The 19760-nt window shown below is 46.8% G+C and overlaps 1 protein-coding gene across 1 annotated transcript in view; it reads right to left on the minus strand.

Moving 5' to 3' along the window:
- Positions 1 to 19760, minus strand: part of LOC124110810 (DNA-directed RNA polymerase III subunit RPC1-like) — a 50302-nt gene that overhangs the window by 15982 nt on the left and 14560 nt on the right. The window contains exons 10-27 of the mRNA XM_048386920.1: positions 18236 to 18373; positions 17005 to 17156; positions 16666 to 16807; positions 15774 to 15914; positions 14742 to 14811; positions 13763 to 13890; positions 13314 to 13449; positions 12803 to 12967; positions 12301 to 12385; positions 11467 to 11554; positions 11165 to 11276; positions 9077 to 9190; positions 8162 to 8319; positions 7324 to 7479; positions 6822 to 6949; positions 6064 to 6146; positions 5578 to 5670; positions 3832 to 3927 (exon numbers count right to left, since the gene is read on the minus strand). Coding sequence (XP_048242877.1) covers positions 3832 to 3927; positions 5578 to 5670; positions 6064 to 6146; positions 6822 to 6949; positions 7324 to 7479; positions 8162 to 8319; positions 9077 to 9190; positions 11165 to 11276; positions 11467 to 11554; positions 12301 to 12385; positions 12803 to 12967; positions 13314 to 13449; positions 13763 to 13890; positions 14742 to 14811; positions 15774 to 15914; positions 16666 to 16807; positions 17005 to 17156; positions 18236 to 18373 — 2185 coding nt within the window. The remainder of the gene's footprint in view (positions 1 to 3831; positions 3928 to 5577; positions 5671 to 6063; positions 6147 to 6821; positions 6950 to 7323; positions 7480 to 8161; positions 8320 to 9076; positions 9191 to 11164; positions 11277 to 11466; positions 11555 to 12300; positions 12386 to 12802; positions 12968 to 13313; positions 13450 to 13762; positions 13891 to 14741; positions 14812 to 15773; positions 15915 to 16665; positions 16808 to 17004; positions 17157 to 18235; positions 18374 to 19760) is intronic.

A 19760-nucleotide genomic window follows, 5' to 3' on the forward strand; every position in this document is an offset into this window, starting at 1 on the left:
TAGAATGTGTGGTATCAACGCTGTCGGCGGGTAAGCATAAGCGACCAAGCCCGTCCAGTCTAACGCGAGAGCATTGTGATCGATGGCCCTCGGGTCCGGGACTGGTGATACAAACAACGGGAGTTGATTGTTGAACCGCGTTGCGAACAGGTCAACCATCGGACGACCCAAACGTTCGCACAGCCACTGAAACACTACTGGGTTCAGCATCCACTCTGTGGGGCTCGGATCCTGAGGCCTCGATAGAGCATCGGCCAGTACGTTCCGCACACCTGGGATGTGACGGGCGCGTATCTGGCACGGGACACTGTCCACCAGAGCGTAAAACTCGAACGTGAGATCGAGTAGCGAGTGACTGTGGGTTCCCCCCAGTTTGTTCACATAGGACACTACCGTCGTGTTGTCGGTCGCCAGCATGAGCCGGGCGTTGACGAGACGATGCTTCCAGTGATTGACTGCGTTGATCACTGCCTTGAACTCGAGACAAGTGATGTGAAGACCTAGTTTGTCTACGCACCACAGCCCCGAGCTCACCTCCCCCTTTAGATGGGCGCCCCAGCCCACTAGAGAGGCGTCTGTATACAGGGTCAACGTGGCCCGGTAGGGCCGCATAGAGACTCCTGATAAGACAATGTAAGGGACCGTCCACCACTCCAGATGCGGTCGGAGCCGATCCGGGAGGGCGACGGTCGCACTGTTCACCTCCTTTGCTAACAACTGGATTAAAAACCGTTGCAGCGGGCGGAGTTGGAGACGACCCCGTGCGGTGCAGTCCTGGGCTGATACAAGTAGCCCTAACAGCTGTTCCCAAAAGTGAACAGTCTGATGCACCGCTAAGACTTTGGCAATCATCGCCTGAATTTTGTGCCACCGGTCTGGGGGGACAAAGAGGCGATGGGACACCGTGTTGAACCGACCTCTGATGAACAGCAAGTTCTGAGAAGGGGTTAACTCGCTCTTGGGGAGATTGATAATCCACCCAAATTGCTCCAAGAGCCGACGTGCGAAATCGAGATGGCGTGACAGGGTGTCCGTCATTCGATTTGCTACTAGCGAGTCGTCCAGGTACGCGAAGTACCGGACACCCCTCCTGTGGAGGAACCCCACTATGGGGGTGGTTAACCGGGTGAACAGCCAGGGAGCGGACGTGTGAATCATTCTGAGTTCGGCACTGTCCTACTTGGGAACGAGAAATATCCTGGAGTAAAACCCCGGTGTTATTTCTGGTAGAGCTAACTCCCGTACTGCCCCTTCTCCACCAACCTGCCGATGGCATCGGCAAGGAAGGGAAGATCGGTTTCCGAATCAAAACCTGCCAATGGGGCAACGGTGAGCGGCGGATTCGCTTTGAGATCAAGCCGATAGCCGTACCGAATCGTGTTGACCACCCACGGGTCGTCGAACACTTGTTCCCAATTCTCCCAGTAAGTCTGGAGTCTGGCTCCCACTGGGGAAGGAGAGGGGGCCCTGACAGGTTGCGGCAGGCGCAACTGTCCAGGGCCAAGTGACTCGGGTTCGCCTAAGGGCCAACCGAAGTTGGCGCTGTCGGCATACGAACCCCTCCAATGAGAGTCACCTGGAGGGGCCCTTGCTGTCCGGCGACGACTTGGGCTTCCCCCAGTTCCCCGTCTTCCCGAGAAAGGGCAGCTGATTGCCCATACCGGAGCCCTCAGGGCGGGGCTACTTCCCAGAGGAAGAAGAACCCGACCCCTTAGACCTACAGGCCGCAGCAGCCTGGGGCGCGCTCCGGTTAGGAGCGGCACCCAGGCGCCTATGCAGGGACCCAACAAGAGCAAGTGTGTGCCGAGAGTCCTCGGCAACGTACTCCAGGGAAGCATTGAAACTGAGCAGGCAGTTGTAAATGCGCTGGTCACGGTCCGTGGGAGAACCTTCGACCAGACGGGCCGCTGCAGCCAAGTAAGTGTCTCCGTGAGACATGGAGTGCCGAGCGAGGGCGTCCAGCTGGTGCAAGGTAGCTTGCGTTACCGTAGCAGCCTTTGGGGCACGGACACCCAACCGCTCAACATGGGCCTCCGCGCTAGGACCAGCCTCGGGAAAGGCAAGGTCATGTACCGGGAATAAACCCTTTCTCCACGACGTCGGAGGCAATGGGAGACCCCGACCGGAGGCCGCTGCGAAGGCGTTCTCCAAGGAAGGCTTGAAACCGCGCAGCAAGGTCGATGCGGGGAAAGCCGTGTCGGAAGACTCATCGTATACCTCGGAGGAACCCACAGTCGTGGATTCCCCGCGGTACCGGCCGGGGCATGTCCTCAAAGAGGTCATAAACCATGGCCACGCGGTCCTAAACTGATAGCGGGAGCAACGGTTCGGGGGAAAGACCGGTGACCACGGGAGCCGCCGCCGTACCGGTGGACCCCGCGGCCACCGAAGTGGCCGGGGACGGAACAGCCAGCGGCCTATCCTGAGATAAGGCCGCCAGCTTGGAGTCCACAAGTTATGCAAGTAATGCAGCGACGGAATCCCCGGACAGCACACGGGCCGCCAAGAGATCCTTCGCACAGGATGCACCGGGTGTCCCCGCAAGGAACCCTGCACCGCGGGCAACGATCGTGGGGATCCCGGGACGACAAAAACTTTCTGCACACCCCACAACTCCGAGGAGCTGGGGTAGAGGGGGTGGATACTGGGGACATATCCATGTCAGACATTGATTGTTTGCTATAAACAAAGAACAAAACATGGTTACAACGCACGCACCACAATGATTCACAAACGAACATTTTCACAAGAAAATAAACGAGCAATGTGAACATATAACATACACATATAACTTTTATTAAAGAAATAAGTTATGTTAACCCCCAAAACATACAAGAACAGGGGAAACGTAAAACACAACGTGCATACGCGAACCCCGCAAGTATATAGAAAAAAGGGCGGGAAAAAATTTCCGTTTGGCGGGAAAATTATAACCAAGCGTAGCTACCGCAACGACCCATAAAAGCACAGTTTATTAGAGAATAAACTATAATAAATATCACCAAATCTTCAAGGAACGCTTCAGCAGGAGAAAACACGTCTTGCTAAGCAGACGAAGGAGACAAGAGTGAAGGGTGTCACATGGCAGCTAGGTGGCTACGCAATTGCTGCATGAGGTAATTGAGATCTCTGTGGTAGATTTCGCTATAGCAGCAGTTGTGGGAGACAACAGCCTTGGTATAACAGTGGTAACGTATTACTTAATGTAATTAAATGTTGATTCACATCAAGTTGTTTACTGGGTCTAACACTATTTCACGTGTCCAAACAGAAAGGGCTAGTTGGCCCAGTGTGCTATACAAGGAACAACAGGTCACTGTGCAGAGTTGTGTACCTTAACCTGATTGTAGGTTTGAACTGCGGAATCCCTCCAATTGTGGCCTCACAGCATTTATGTTCTTGGGTTACAACAAAGCGTAAATGACTGACCTGCTCCAATTTGGGCTCTCTTCCCACAACAAGCTGATGCACTATTACATGAATACTGTTCAGTTACTGTTACTTGTGTGCTCAGGGTTACGTCTTCGCGTAGTGAAATAAAATCAAAGCTCATTGTATGTGTGTATTATGCACACACTGGTAGTCCCAACGGTAGTCAAATACTGTATTCCAGTATTTTATTCATCAAGTAATTCTTTTTATTGGGAGACCCTTTCCCAGGTTGATTGTACACAACTGTTTACTTGCCTACCTACTAGTTTGAACAACATAAAAAAACAAAAAAACACCGCCCGTGAGCACTATATTTTCAAAAGTCATTGCTTGAGAACCTATTCTTTTATATTTTTTAAGCCGACACTGTTTCAAATCTTGAACAGAAAATGAGGATACTCATGGACGCCACCCCTGCGAAGTGAAAGGTTTTGAGGGTCATCTGTGTGCCGGGCTCCCCGATGGACTGGGCACAGACAGCTCCTACTGCAGTCCCTGTGAGGGGAGACAAGTTCCACAGTACAGGCACACAACACACAAACCATACTGCAGACCTCATCACATCCTTCGACGTGTGAAGGTCACGGGTTAGAAAAGGTCTTCAGCAACCCATGCTTGCGGCAAGAGGCAAATATGCTTGTCGTAAGAGGCGACTAATGGCATCGGGTGGTCAGACTCGCTGACTTGGTTGATCCATGTTATCGTATCCCAATTGTGTGGATCGATGCCTATGATATCAATCACTGGATTGTCTGGTCCAGACTCGATTATTTACAGACAGCCGTCATATAGCTGGAATATTGCTGAGTCTACACAACAAACAAACATCACATCCTTCACATTGCATGAGGTCATAGTGGATGACTGGTTAAAAGTCACAATTTGTTTTTTAAAATGAAAATTCCATGACGTGAATCGAACCTGCAACTTCACATATCGTGTTAAGTTTTGTAACCCACTGTTTTCCCACTGAGCTACCAGGGCAAGTGATGCGTTGTTAAGTTTATCATGGCATGACTCCAGCTAGTCCATGCTGCACGCGTTCTTTCTCACACTCTTGGAGCGGATTCCTTTTATACCATGATACACTGTATTGTGTCACTTTGTCTATGTGTGAAGGTGTTGTGTGTTACTGAGACTCGTGACAGTGTCCTGTGTTACTGAGACTGGCGTGACAGTGTCGTGTGTTGCTGAGACTGACGTGACAGTGTTGTGGCTACTGAGACTAGAGTGACAGTGTCGTCTGTTGCTGAGACTGGCGTGACAGTGTCGTGTGTTGCGGAGACTGGCGGACAGTGTCGTGAGTTGCGGAGACTGGCGTGACTGTGTCTTGTGTTGCGGAGACTGGCGTGACAGTGTCGTGTGTTGCGGAGACTGGCGTGACAGTGTCGTGTTTTGCGGAGACTGGCGTGACAGTGTCGTGTGTTGCGGAGACTGGCGTGACAGTGTCGTGTGTTGCGAAGACTGGCGTGACAGTGTCGTGTGTCGTGTGTTGCGGAGACTGACGCGACAGTGTCGTGGGTTGCGGAGACTGATGCGACAGTGTCGTGTGTTGCTGAGACTGGCGGACAGTGTCGTGTGTTGCTGAGACTGGCTTGACAGTGTCCGGTGTTGGGGAGACTGGCTTGACAGTGTCGTGTGTTGTGGAGACTGGCGCGACAGTGTCATGTGTTGTGGAGACTGGCGCGACAGTGTCGTGTGCTACGGAGACTGGCGCGACAGTGTCGTGTGCTGCGGGGACTGGCGCGACAGTGTCGTGTGTTGGCAAGACTGGCGCGACAGTGTCGTGTGTTGCGTAGACTGGCACGACAGTGTCGTGTGTTGCGGAGACTGGCGCGACAGTGTCGTGTGCTACGGAAACTGGCGCGACAGTGTCGTGTGCTGCGGGGACTGGCACGACAGTGTCGTGTGTTGGGAAGACTGGCGCGACAGTGTCGTGTGTTGCGGAGACTGGCGCGACAGTGTCGTGTGTTGCGGAGACTGGCGGACAGTGTCGTGTGTTGCAGAGACTGGTGTGACAGTGTCGTGTGTTGCGGAGACTGGAGTGACAGTGTCGTGTGTTGCTGAGACTGGTGTGACAGTGACTTGTGTTGCGGAGACAAGCGCGACAGTGTCGTGTGTTGCGGAGGCTGCTGGATGGTCTACCTGGCTCTATGAGGGCCCTCATGTATTTGTCCAGACAGGTCTCCAGCATCTTCTTGACCTGCACCTTGGTGATCCGCTCCACCTGGTACACAACTACAACATAGGAACACACCACACCTGAACACTCCGTCTCCTGAGGCAATACAAAACACAACCTTAAAGCGATATGTTCACAATAAACCCTGTATCTTCGGTAGCTGAACTGCATGTTATGTCAATAAAGATAAGTAACATAAAAAAAGACTCTCGTATTCTTTCATGTTTGACGAACCAATCAATTCATTGTGGAAACATATTTAATTCAAAAGAGATCAAAATTAAAATGAGGAAATTAATTTAAGGAGTCTAATTCATTTCAGTCAATGTGTCTAAAATCCAATCTCATTTTTCAGGCAATATGAATATGGCCTGATTATAGACACTGACTGTAACATATATAATATTACCAATAGTTTACAATCATAACACTCATAGTAGGAATCTAACCATTTCCTTTCTTAGACTTCTGCTTTGTCACCAGTTTGCTCCGGGTTTTGTCGATCTTCTCAGCATAATTCTCCATATATTTCCTGAGACGAAAACATAATATAATAAAAAAACTGTATTATTTTGTATGTGTTTAGATATAATCTACATATGTAGGCCTTCAACTTAAAAACTTAATGGTAAATATGAACTAGGATTATCCATTAAATGTTCAAATTTGAATTTAATGCGTTCTTATTGTCCATCTTTCCCAAGGTAATGTAAATAAATGTAAACGTGTCTGTGGCCGTCAATAACTTCATTCAAGATATTCATAAATTTATATCAATACAGTATCAATGTTAACAATTTATCGAGACATCGACATCCCGATATGTGATGACTTCCCTACTATAGGATGTCATTGTCTCACACTATCACATCATTCCTATCTTACCACCACAAAGAGGGCATGATGCATTCATAGACCAGTTGACTTATCAGAAGGTATATCTTATTCTCAGCTCCCTTAGGAGTATACATACCAAGATTGCGACATTCGCAATAAGGTATGACCAACTATCAAGCACCATCAGGTTACTATTACATGCAATCTACCACGTCCCCGAGTCTGACCACCTGATCCATCGAGTGCCCTCTTAGAGATCTGCATGGTTTGCTGGGACCTACACAAACCCAGCATGTCTATGGGGTCACTATGTTAAGGTTCAGTTACAACTGGAAACAAAAGATGAGAAATCCCTGCTGACGCCACTTACTTGACCTCCTCCCGGAACTCCTTGCTGACCTCGTGCCACGCTTCCTCCTCAAGGATCAAGTCGGTGAGGTCACGCAACTGCTTCCCCGTCAGTGACGGCTCACTGTGGCAGTCCCACATACTCACGCTCTGGGAAACACAACAAACATGTCACTGTCTCACACTCTCGGAAACACAACAAACATCTCACTGTGGCAATCCCACAATCTAATTAAAATCAATCCTAGTTCTGGCTACCTCTCAATAAACATCAGAGGACATCCCATTATGGGTCAGAAAGACCTTTCACTAATCAGAGCGCCACTAACCAGATCAGGAAAATGATAGAAAATTAGGGTCCAACGTCTTTCAGGTGTGCTGCTGTAGTATTTTAATCTAGGTACCCCATAAATGAAAACATCAAGAGCCAGTGTTACAACCAACACCATTTGACTGCCAGCTCAACTTCCACCACTGTCCAGCTGTCAGTAACAGACTCTGATTCCCCAAGTGATTCCCCGTACCCTGACATGATCCATGACTCTCTTGAAGACCATGGGCTTCTCGTTGCCCTCCATGGAGGCGGGGTCAAGGCTGTCTCCTCCATACACAAACTGCACCACCTCCCCGGTGGATGACCTGACTGTCAGGTCATACTGCAGGCACAGGTCCTCCAGCGACTGAAACAGTAGCAGCACTATGTCACAGTAGCAACACACTGCACCATCAGTACCGAATCTAATGGAAACACTTCTTCTGTCACAAGAGTGAGTATTAAAAGCTCTCAATGCTACTCAATGCTTCTGAAGAGAAATATAACACGAGGAATAGAAAAGTCACACAAGGAATAGAAAGGTTACACTTGGAGTGAGTGAGTATGGTTTTGACACAGCTTTCAGCAATATTCCAGCAATATCATGGTGGGGACACCAGAAATGGGCTTCACACATTGTACAAAATGGAACAGAAGGCTACAATAGGGAGTGAAAGGTCACACTAGGGACAGAAGGCTACAATAGGAAGTGAAAGGTCACACTAGGGACAGAAGGCTACAATAGGAAGTGAAAGGTCACACTAGGGACAGAAGGCTACAATAGGAAGTGAAAGGTCACACTAGGGACAGAAGGCTACAATAGGAAGTGAAAGGTCACACTAGGAATAGAAAGGTCACACACAGAACAGAAGGTCACACACAGAACAGAAGGTCACACGTAACAGAAGGTCATACATGGAAAAGAAGGTCACACATGGAACAGAAGGTCACACAGAACAGAAGGTCACACGTAACAGAAGGTCATACCTGGAAAAGAAGGTCACACATGGAACAGGTCACACAGAACAGAAGGGCACACATGGTCCTACCTTGACCAGTCGCCTCTGCATGTAGCCAGTCTCGGCTGTCTTGACCGCAGTGTCCACAAGGCCCTCCCGGCCGGCCATGGTGTGGAAGAAGAACTCGGTTGGAGTCAGCCCGGTGTAGAAACTGTTGGATACAAACCCTCGCGCTGCAGGCTCCTTGGCTGAAGTGGAAGTAGAGATTTGTTTATACTTTCCTACACATGAGCATCTGTTCTTCACACAACATACAGTCAAGTCTCGTTAATCCAACACTCATTAATCCGACAATCGGCTTTATCCGACACTACTGATGGTAACCGATTAGATCAGTGCTATTTCGACCAGTTAATCCGACAGTCTCGCACGCAGACTCTGACACCACTAATTTTCAACGAATTACCGAAATTACTCATTAATCAGTCTTGTTAAACCGACACAGTGATCAGCGTTTTCCGCTGTCATCTGCCCACCAGTACACAACCCGTGTTTTCATGTGATACGAGTCAGCTTGTAGCTGCATAACAGTTTAACAATTAAACGGCTTAACAATAAATAATAAATGCTTTAAAGTTGATACAACTTAATTTCGTTTTTCCAACATACTTGTTAATCAGACATAATCATATGCAGCCAACCATGTTGGATTAACAGGATTTGACTGTACTTGTATTTAAGAAATAGAAGGGTTGTTGGCAAAAACACAATTGGCCATGGCACCATGTATTAAGTATAGCCTAGTGGTTAAAGCGTTTGCCCTTCACGGCGAAGACCAGGGTTCAACCCCCTACATGGGTACAATGTGTTAAGCCCATTTCTGGCGTCCCCCGCCATGATATTGCTGAAATATTGCTAAAAGCGGTGTAAAACCATACACACGCACTCACTCACTGAATGTCTATGGTAGTTCAACAGAACACAGATCTGCCAAGGGTTACTCACCATGTCTCTCGAAGTGCGGCAGAGCCCTGTCCTCGAATCCATTGGGCACCCGTTTGCCACTGATGGCTTGCTGGCCGACACAGGCAATCATCTGGGAAATGTTGATGAAGGATCCTGGAACATACACACGAAGCATGGTGGTTAGTGCCAGACTGTCACATGATCCAGACAGTGCTCTAAGCCACAGCCATACATTCACTGAAATGTAACCTTACCACACTTTGGAGCCATATATAGACATGTCCATTCTTAACCTTGGAGCTGCAACCACAGATTGCTGTCTTTTCTTATCCTTGGAGCCACAGATGTTCTGTGTATTCTGACCCTTGGAGCCACAGTTACAATGTATTCTGACCCTTGGAGCCACAGTTACCATGTATTCTGACCCTTGGAGCCACAGTTACAATGTATTCTTACCCTTGGAGCCACAGTTACAATGTATTCTGACCCTTGGAGCCACAGTTGGCTGTGTATTCTTACCCTTGGAGCCGCAGTTGGCTGTGTATTCTAACCCTTGGAGCCACAGTTAGCTCTGTGTATTCTGACCCTTGGAGCCACAGTTGGCTGTGTATTCTGATCCTTGGAGCCACAGTTGGCTGTGTATTCTGACCCTTGGAGCCACAGTTACAATGAATTCTGACCCTTGGAGCCACAGTTACCATGTATTCTAACCCTTGGAGCTGCATCTACCATGTATTCTGACTCTTGGAGCAGCAGATGGCTCTGTGTATTCTTATCCTTGGAGCCACAGTTACAATGTATTCTAACCCTTGGAGCCAGAGTTGGCTTTGCCTCTTCTTACCCTTGGAGCCACAGTTGGCTCTGTGTATTCTGACCCTTGGAGCCACAGTTGGCTGTGTATTCTTATCCTTGGAGCCACAGTTACAATGTATTCTTACCCTTGGAGCCACAGTTGGCTGTGTATTCTTACCCTTGGAGCCACAGTTGGCTGTGTATTCTGACCCTTGGAGCCAAAGTTGGCTGTGTATTCTTATCCTTGGAGCCACAGTTGGCTGTGTATTCTTATCCTTGGAGCCACAGTTGGCTCTGTGTATTCTTATCCTTGGAGCCACAGTTACAATGTATTCTAACCCTTGGAGCCAGAGTTGGCTTTGCCTCTTCTTACCCTCGGAGCCACAGTTGGCTCTGTGTATTCTGACCCTTGGAGCCACAGTTGGCTGTGTATTCTTATCCTTGGAGCCACAGTTACAATGTATTCTTACCCTTGGAGCCACAGTTGGCTGTGTATTCTTACCCTTGGAGCCACAGTTGGCTGTGTATTCTGACCCTTGGAGCCACAGTTGGCTGTGTATTCTTATCCTTGGAGCCACAGTTGGCTGTGTATTCTTATCCTTGGAGCCACAGTTGGCTGTGTATTCTTATCCTTGGAGCCACAGTTGGCTCTGTGTATTCTTATCCTTGGAGCCACAGTTACAATGTATTCTTACCCTTGGAGCCACAGTTACCATGTATTCTTACCCTTGGAGCCACAGTTACAATGTATTCTTATCCTTGGAGCCACAGTTGGCTGTGTATTCTTATCCTTGGAGCCACAGTTGGCTGTGTATTCTGACCCTTGGAGCCACAGTTGGCTGTGTATTCTTACCCTTGGAGCCACAGTTGGCTGTATATTCTTACCCTTGGAACCGCAGTTGACTGTGTATTCTGACCCTTGGAGCCACAGTTGTCTGTGTATTCTTACCCTTGGAGCCACAGTTGTCTGTGTATTCTGACCCTTGGAGCCACAGTTGTCTGTGTATTCTGACCCTTGGAGCCACAGTTGTCTGTGTATTCTGACCCTTGGAGCCGCAGTTGGCTGTGTATTCTTACCCTTGGAGGCTCAGTTGACTGTGTATTCTGACCCTTGGAGCCACAGTTGTCTGTGTATTCTGACCCTTGGAGCTGCAGTTGGCTGTGTATTCTTACCCTTGGAGCCGCAGATGGCTCTGTGTATTCTTACCCTTGGAGCCACAGTTGGCTGTGTATTCTTACCCTTGGAGCCACAGTTGGCTGTGTATTCTTACCCTTGGAGTCACAGTTGGCTATGTATTCTTACCCTTGGAGCCGCAGATGGCTGTGTATTCTTACCCTTGGAGCCGCAGATGGCCATGGTGAGGGGGCTGTTGCTCTTGTGCAGCTCCCGGAGACAGGCCTTCCCCGCATGGTCTCGGATCACAGACAACTCCTTCAGGATCATGGCCTGTAGCATGGAAGGTGGGCATGCATGGAGTTGCCATAGGAGCATGATTCAATGAGGGAAACATATAACAAAATAATACGAAAGTACTTCCTGTGAGGTCATAAAGCCTATTAATATGTTTATGAAATCACTGACAGAGGATCATTTCATTGTAGGGAATTATCCTCCAGATCATGACAGAAACACGAACCTCGAGTGTTTCCTCCTCCGAGCATCCTGGCTGTGTCTGGAGCTTGCCGTCCTCCAGGTCTCGGATGTAGCTGTCACAGTTACTGTACCTGCAGTCAGACGGAGACATTCACACACAGAGTCTGGCAATCACTGACACTGTCGGTATTATTATACAATGTTTTCAGCTGATTGGAATGTAAAATCTATGAAAACAATTGGAACATATTTCATTTCATGTATCGGCTGCACAACGTTACATACATGTGTAAATGTTACATCACAGTCAGCAATAACACAGCTCTATCGCAGCACCTGACAAAGATGGTCCGGACCAGAGGCACGAGTGGGTCAAGAATCACCAGACAGCAAAACAATGTAAGTATAACTTATCAATATTTAGAGAAGACAGTCAAAGATCACGATTTATCATCCACAACTGACTTCCACAGGAGATATGTCTTCAGTGTGATCAAGCCATATCTCCTACAAGATGTAATTGCAATGCTTTTTGCCATTGTGACATCATCGGTTACCATGGTGACATAATCAAATGACATCAGTAATCTCTCTGCCACTGAGGCTGGTGAGATCTACTTTTACACTCAAGACACTGGTTATTACTGTTAACAAACTCAAAAGGCGGGAAGAATGATTTAGGATGATAAATAGAATCTTACCCGAGTGTCTTTTGTGACCAAATTTAGCCACACGAGTTGATAAAAGTTTAAAAATCTACGACAAGCCTCAGAGGTTTAAACTTTTCTCGACTTGTGTGGATATACTTGCTACCAAGAGACACAAGCGAGAGATTCTCTACATGTAGGTTACATCCCAATAACAATGTGAGCCTTACCCATCATCCAGGAGCGCGTTCTTGGCCTTGATCAAACCTAGACCGGGTGTGACATCACCAATGCCGATAGAAAACCCTCGGTTGGCTGCAAGACGGATAATAAAAACTGACCCTAACAGAATGCATCAAAGTTAGGACTAAACATGGTAGAGAGTATATACTCCTAAACATGTTAAATGGTTTGTTATAATTGTCAATTTTTATTATTATTATTCCGCAGGTATCCAACAACTAGTATCTGCTCAAAAGCAGTTATATTTGTTTCCTGGCAGGTGGACCCATTCGCATTCCAGTTATCATTCTCAACTCCCTTGGGAGTATACAACCCGGGCTGCCTTAGGGCGCTAGAAGAAATATCCCGTTGGTGACAATCAGGGGAAATACACAATCAGTTTCTCCCACTGGGAAATTAAAATATCAACCAATGGGTACTGAAGCTGCCCCTCATTAAGATAGGACGTAACTATATGTTTGGACTATATGTACTGAGATTAATACTGACAGAGGTAGGCCGGACAAAGTCGAGCGAGTCTGGACATGGCGTCAGCTGCATATTCCTGGCCGTAGTCTCGCAGAATGATGTAGAAGATGTTGTTCTTGGAGCCGGATCCCAAGGTGGCCTTGTCCATGGATCCACACAGAAGCTCGCTGTTTCGGATCACCACCCCTAAAAACCAAGCATTCAGAAACACCATATTGAAACTTACTTACCATAATCAAGATGAAACACACATAGTGAACTAAGTTGTGTTGTATAGTAGTCAACATTTAGGTAATGCTCACAAAAAAACATCAGCAAGTTTGTTTATATCTTTGATATTTGTTCTTTTTGTTTGTTGCACTCAGCAATGTTCCTGCTATATGACAGCTGACACTACTATTATTTTATTTTTTATTATATTAAAAAAAATACGGTCTAAGTGAAAGTTGTTGGAAAGTAGTATGAAAATTTTCAGCATCAAGGGGATCTGGTACTAGATCAGACTGAAGGATGTCTTCCCAAACAGACTCACATGAATCGTTTGTGCACAGGTCCTCGTCCTGGGTGTAGTTCTTGCCCTTGGTCCTCAGGTTGGCCTTCACAGGACACGACCTATTGGGCCGCATCAGCAGACTGAAGATCTGCTTCCCTGTCCACAGCTTGCATGGCTGCAGGGACAAAAGTTGAAATTGGGTCAACGAATCAGTAACTTACATGTCAACCAAACTCTGAGTATATGTGTGCTAGCTGTGATTGAGTATGGTTTTATGCCGCTTTAAGCAATATTCAAGCAATATCACGCCGGGGACACCAGAAATGGGCTCCACACATTGTACCCATGTTAGGAATCGAACCTGGCTCTTCTGGGTGACGAGTGAACGCTTTAACCACTAGGCTACCCAACAACCCCATGTGTGCTAGTAAACATGTTCAACATAGTGGAACAAAACTGCTTGGAGACACTGAAGGATGACGACTTACCTTCCAGATCGCCGGGGGAGGCAGGTCAATTTTGATTTTCATGTCTTTGGCAGCCAACATGGAGGACACAAGTTGACAGGCACGGCTTCGGTCAAAGAAGACGTCCTTCTGGGTCACGAGGTAAGCACCTGCAGAAACACAGGCTGTCAGTACATCCACTTACAGACACAGACAGCTAGTCCATCACAAACAGGGTCATGAGGTGAGCACCTGCAGAAACACAGGCTGTCAGTACATCCACTCACAGACACAGACAGCTAGTCCATCACAAACAGGGTCATGAGGTAAGCAGCTGCAGAAACACAGGCTGTCAGTACATCCACTCACAGACACAGACAGCTAGTCCATCACAAACAGGGTCATGAGGTGAGCACCTGCAGAAACATAGGCTGTCAGAACATCCACTCACAGACACAGACAGCTACTCCATCACATCACAGGGTCATGAGGTGAGCACCTGCAGAAACACAGGCTGTCAGTACATCCACTCACAAACATAGACAGCTAGTCCATCACAAACAGTTCTCACAGGGTCATGAGGTGAGCACCTGCAGAAACACAGGCTGTCAGTACATCCACTCACAGGCACAGACAGCTAGTCCATCACAGTCAGTGCTCACAGGGCCACGAGGTAAGCACCTGCAGAAACACAGGCTGTCAGAACATCCACTCACAGACACAGACAGCTAGTCCATCACAAACAGGGTCATGAGGTGAGCACCTGCAGAAACATGGGCTGTCAGAACATCCACTCACAGACACAGACAGCTAGTCCATCACATCACAGGGTCACGAGGCAAGCACCTGCAGAAACACAGGCTGTCAGAACATCCACTCACAAACAAAGACAGCTAGTCCATCACAGACAGTTCTCACAGGGTTTCCCCAAATCCCTATTGTTTTCTAAATCCCACAGATCAGGTCTTGAAGTGAAGATGAGAACATTAAGCTTTGCTACAAATTGTAAAATATAACTCACCTGTGATGAAATCCTGTATAGCTGCAATCAGTGGCTCTCCATTCCTGGGTGTGATGATGTTGGATTTAGACTGAAGTGGAGACGTGAGTAGAAAGTATAAGACTGGGGACACTTTCCACAAACCTTTCTTAGTGCTACTTCGATGTTTAAGTATTAGACATGTTAAAGTTGGTTGGTTAGTTGGTTAGTTGTTTTACGCCGCACTCAGCAATATTCCAGCTATACGCGGCGGTCTGTAAACAGTCGAGTTTGGACCAGACATTCCAGCATCAATCCACGCAATTGGGATACGATGACATGCATCAACCAAGTCAGTGAGCCTGACCACCCGATCGACAAGCATAGTCGCCTGTTATGGCAAGCATGGGTTGATGAAGACCTACTCTACCCCGGATCTTCACGGGTCATAGTTAAAGACCTAAAACACTTGGTAATATTATTTCAGGGAACAATGGCCTGGACCTTCACGTAGATACTACATGCAACATGACAATCTATATATCGTTATATTCCAACCTTGACTGATTTGTGTTTCCAACAACAGTACAGGGCATGTTTTTCAGCCATAACAAAGAATGTCAGTTTGATATGCAAGGAAAGCCCGAAATGATGCAGGTCTTAGAGGCTTACCACTTTGGTGGAACCACAAGCACAAGTGATGGTAACAACCGAGATACAAGCCTGGATATGGGATTCAAGACCACACACACAATGTTCCTAGCATGCCTAAGGGGGGCAACTTTCTAGATTGAGGCACCTCAGACAACGGGGACCCTCATGCCCCCTATATGACTAACAACCTATTTCTACACATGGTGAGTTTACTAATGGGACACTTATCAGGACAAGGAGACAATCAATGGTTCATGTTCTGATCGAACCAGTTTCTTCTGCATGACATCCAACACATAAACTTGGACACACACAGCACTAGCCAACAACGTTCAACTTCCAGGGTTCACAATAAAATGTCCACAATTTTAAATACTAAAATCATAACTGAAATCAGACCGTCTCCCTAGGACACCTTACCCCCATCAGTGTGATTGCCTCTGCCTTTGCCTCCTCTGTCTGGGGAAGATGGAGGTTCATCTCGTCTCCGTCAAAGTCGGCGTTGAAGGGGCCACAGCAGCATTCATTGAAACGGAATGTCCGATTTGGCATGACCTTGGCCTGCAGGAAAGGGGACAGCCATTCACACCTCGTTTGGCGAACACATTGATAGGTGTGTAAATGACAGTAAAACCGTTTTTTTCACTTCACGCTTCAATTGAAATGAAAATAAACTGTGAAGTAAAGATCATGAAGATATGGAATTATCCTCAACAGCAATCTCATTAAAATCAGATCTTAGTTATTGCTACCGCCGGACAAAGATCTGAGGACATCCCATTATGGGTAATGTCAGACTGACCTTTCGTGACCTGACCAATGGAATGACTTGCAAGAAGTCGACATTTGCCAATCAGAAGGCAGCTTTCTCAAGCTTTAAGGCACTAGTTTCAAACTGGCGACTACGCTTCAAAACATATTTTGACAAGTTCTCAATTAAAAATTTGAAAACCGAACAAAAGGACATCCTGGAATAGCTAATAGACGTCCTAGATTGTATGGATTTAGTCATAAAGCCTGTAGCATATACCCTGTGTTAAATGTTTTGAGGTTGCATGATTTGAAAACACAATCCGACTGTCACTTTCCTGGTCTTGTAGGTGACGATTACATGACCTGTAATGAGATGTCCTCAGATCTTTGTTTAGCGGTAGCGAGAAGTAAGATTTGATTTTAATGAGACTGCCTCAACAGAGACACGTCATTCAATTGTGGGTCACAAAAAACTGGTCACATGTTAAGTCAAGTTATCCATGTAACACTAAAACAACAACTAAGGAGCCTCATTAATTGGCTAAGCCTGTCAACTCACATAAAAAGCCTGTATGCTGAGTTTATGCAGGGACGGCTGCCTGTTGAACAGAACCACATCGCCATCCATTAGATGCCTCTCCACAGTGTCACCAAACTTCAAACTGCTGGCTATTTTCTGGCGGTTTCCGTACTTCAAAAACCTGAAAGGGTCATATATTTCTATAGATATTGCAAAATACTATTCTTGCTTGGAAGGAAATGAAAAGATACGAGACACTCATTTTGCTCCGAGTGGCATCTGAAGTTAAAAAATATTATGACTATTGTTACAACTACTTGGCTATTTAAAGTGCACTTCTCTGGTCCTGAAAACCTATCACAATGTCTTGTCTCATACCTCTTGATGTTGTTGTCCCTCTGTTGGATGAAGTTGGCTCCTGGATGGACCTCACAGCCGTTGAGCACTAGCTGCTTCATCAGCTTGATGTTAGCTCTGTTCACCTTTTCTGGGTAAGTCAGGATCTTGGCCACATGCTCTGGCACTGCTACCTACAAAACAGTCAGTCCGTTGGGTTTAACACTGTTTAAAACATGTTTCAGTTGGGTTTAACACTGTTTAAGACATGTTTCAGTTTGGTTTAACAGTGTTTAAAACATGTTTCAGTTGGGTTTAACAGTGTTTAAGACATGTTTCAGTTGGGTTTAACAGTGTTTAAAACATGTTTCAGTTGGGTTTAACAGTGTTTAAGATATGTTTCAGTTGGGTTTTACACTGTTTAAAACATGTTTCAGTTGGGTTTAACACGGATTGAAATGAGTTTTAGTTGGGAAGATTGAGACCACGGAGTCACCTGAGCCCCAAACAGAAGTCAGGGGTCTCTTCGTTAATGTTTGTTTGTTGTTGTTTCATGCCACACTCCGCACTATTCCTACTATATGACGGCAGCCTGTGAGTAATCTGGACCAGACACTCCAGTTATTGATATTGTGAACAACATCAGGGTTACGAGGACACGGTATTAATCAAGTCACCAAGTTTGACCACTTGGCCGCAGCACCGGTTGCTGGGGACCAGTTCTAACTCAGATTCCCCATGGGATCCGAGTATCTGTGGCGGGAGGAGTTCTGGTTAACTCTGCTAAAACTGTACTTAGTCACATCATGTCAGCTTAATGTGACGTTTACCCAGGTGCCACTTTTTTTAAACCCATGAATACATGATGGTGCATAGAACCCGAGGATCGTAATTTGGGTAAATCTGCGACTGGGAACCCATGACATGCAGATGATGCCCTGCAACCCCCGAGGTAAAACAAGGGGTGGGTAGTTATCTAATCTGAATCATGTAAAGATGTAGGTTAGAACTTGTCTTTAGCAACCAATGTTGTAAGAGGTGACTAACGGATGGTCCGACTTGATTATTTACAGACCTCCATCATTTGCTGGAACATTGCTGAGTGTGGCATTAAGCAACAAACAAACAAACAAACAAACAAACAAACAACAAACAAACAGGAAGTGACATGGCTCTCACCACACTTTAACTGTGTAACAACATCTACAACATTCAGATGTCCCCTACGCGACTCCCTTGAGAGACTGTATGACACGTTTTCTCGGTCACCTACCTGATCTATTCTCATGTTGGGGTCAGGAGAGATCACAGTTCTTCCAGAATAATCAACACGTTTTCCTGACAGGTTTCCACGGAAACGACCCTGTTTGCCCTTTAACCTCTGTACAAACCCTCGCATCGACTTCTTTGGCTAAATTGACAGAAAAATTACTGCTGCAAGTTAATGAATTAAAATATCACAGCTTATTTTCTAATATCTTGATTAATTTTTTTCATCAAGTTGAACTCAATTCTTATCAGAAACAATCTAATAAAGATGTTATTGTTTACATCACCATGTACATGTATGACTGAATATTGTAGTTTAACAGATTAGCCTGAAAACATCATTTCTGTTTCCTGATATCCACACAGCAAGCTAGACCTAGTTGTCTCACACAGCAAGCTAGGCCTAGTTGTCTCACACAGCAAGCTAGGCCTAGTTGTCTCACACAGCAAGCTAGACCTAGTTGTCTCACACAGCAAGCTAGACCTAGTTGTCTCACACAGCAAGGTAGGCCTAGTTGTCCCACACAACAAGCTAGGCCTAAGTGTCTCACACAGCAACTAGGCCTAAGTGTCTCACACAGCAAGCTAGACCTAGTTGTCTCACACAACAAGCTAGGCCTAAGTGTCTCGAATAGCAAGGTAGGCCTAGTTGTCTCACACAGCAAGGTAGACCTAGTTGTCTCACACAGCAAGCTAGGCCTAGTTGTCTCACACAACAAGCTAGGCCTAAGTGTCTCAAATAGCAAGGTAGGCCTAGTTGTCTCACACAGCAAGGTAGACCTAGTTGTCTCACACAGCAAGGTAGGCCTAGTTGTCTCACACAGCAAGGTAGGCCTTGTTGTCTCACACAGCAAGCTTGGCCTAGGTGTCTCACACAGCAAGCTGGACCTAGTTGTCTCACACAGCAAGGTAGACCTAGTTGTCTCACACAGCAAGCTGGGCCTAGTTATCTCACACAGCAAGCTGGACCTAGTTGTCTCACACAGCAAGGTAGGCCAAGTTGTCTCACACAGCAAGGTAGGCCTAGTTGTCTCAACAGCAAGGTAGGCCTAGTTGTCTCACACAGCAAGATTGGCCTAGTTGTCTCACACAGCAAGGTAGGCCTAGTTGTCTCACACAGCAAGGTAGGCATTGGTGTCTCACACAGCAAGGTAGACCTAGTTGTCTCACACAGCAAGGTAGGCCTAGTTGTCTCACACAGCAAGCTAGACCTAGTTGTCTCACACAGCAAGGTAGGCCTAGTTGTCTCACACAGCAAGGTAGACCTAGTCGTCTTACAAAGCAAGGTAGGCCTAATTGTCTCACACAGCAAGCTAGACCTAGTTGTCTCACACAGCAAGCTAGACCTAGTTGTCTCACACAGCAAGGTAGAGCTAGTTGTCTCACACAGCAAGGTAGGCCTAGTTGTCTCACACAGCAAGGTAGACCTAGTTGTCTCACACAGCAAGGTAGGCCTAGTTGTCTCACACAGCAAGGTAGGCCTTGTTGTCTCACACAGCAAGCTTGGCCTAGGTGTCTCACACAGCAAG

Source organism: Haliotis rufescens, unplaced genomic scaffold, assembly GCF_023055435.1.
Source record: "Haliotis rufescens isolate VD_foot unplaced genomic scaffold, xgHalRufe1.0.p SCAF_62, whole genome shotgun sequence".
In the NCBI taxonomy this organism is placed as follows: domain Eukaryota; kingdom Metazoa; phylum Mollusca; class Gastropoda; order Lepetellida; family Haliotidae; genus Haliotis; species Haliotis rufescens.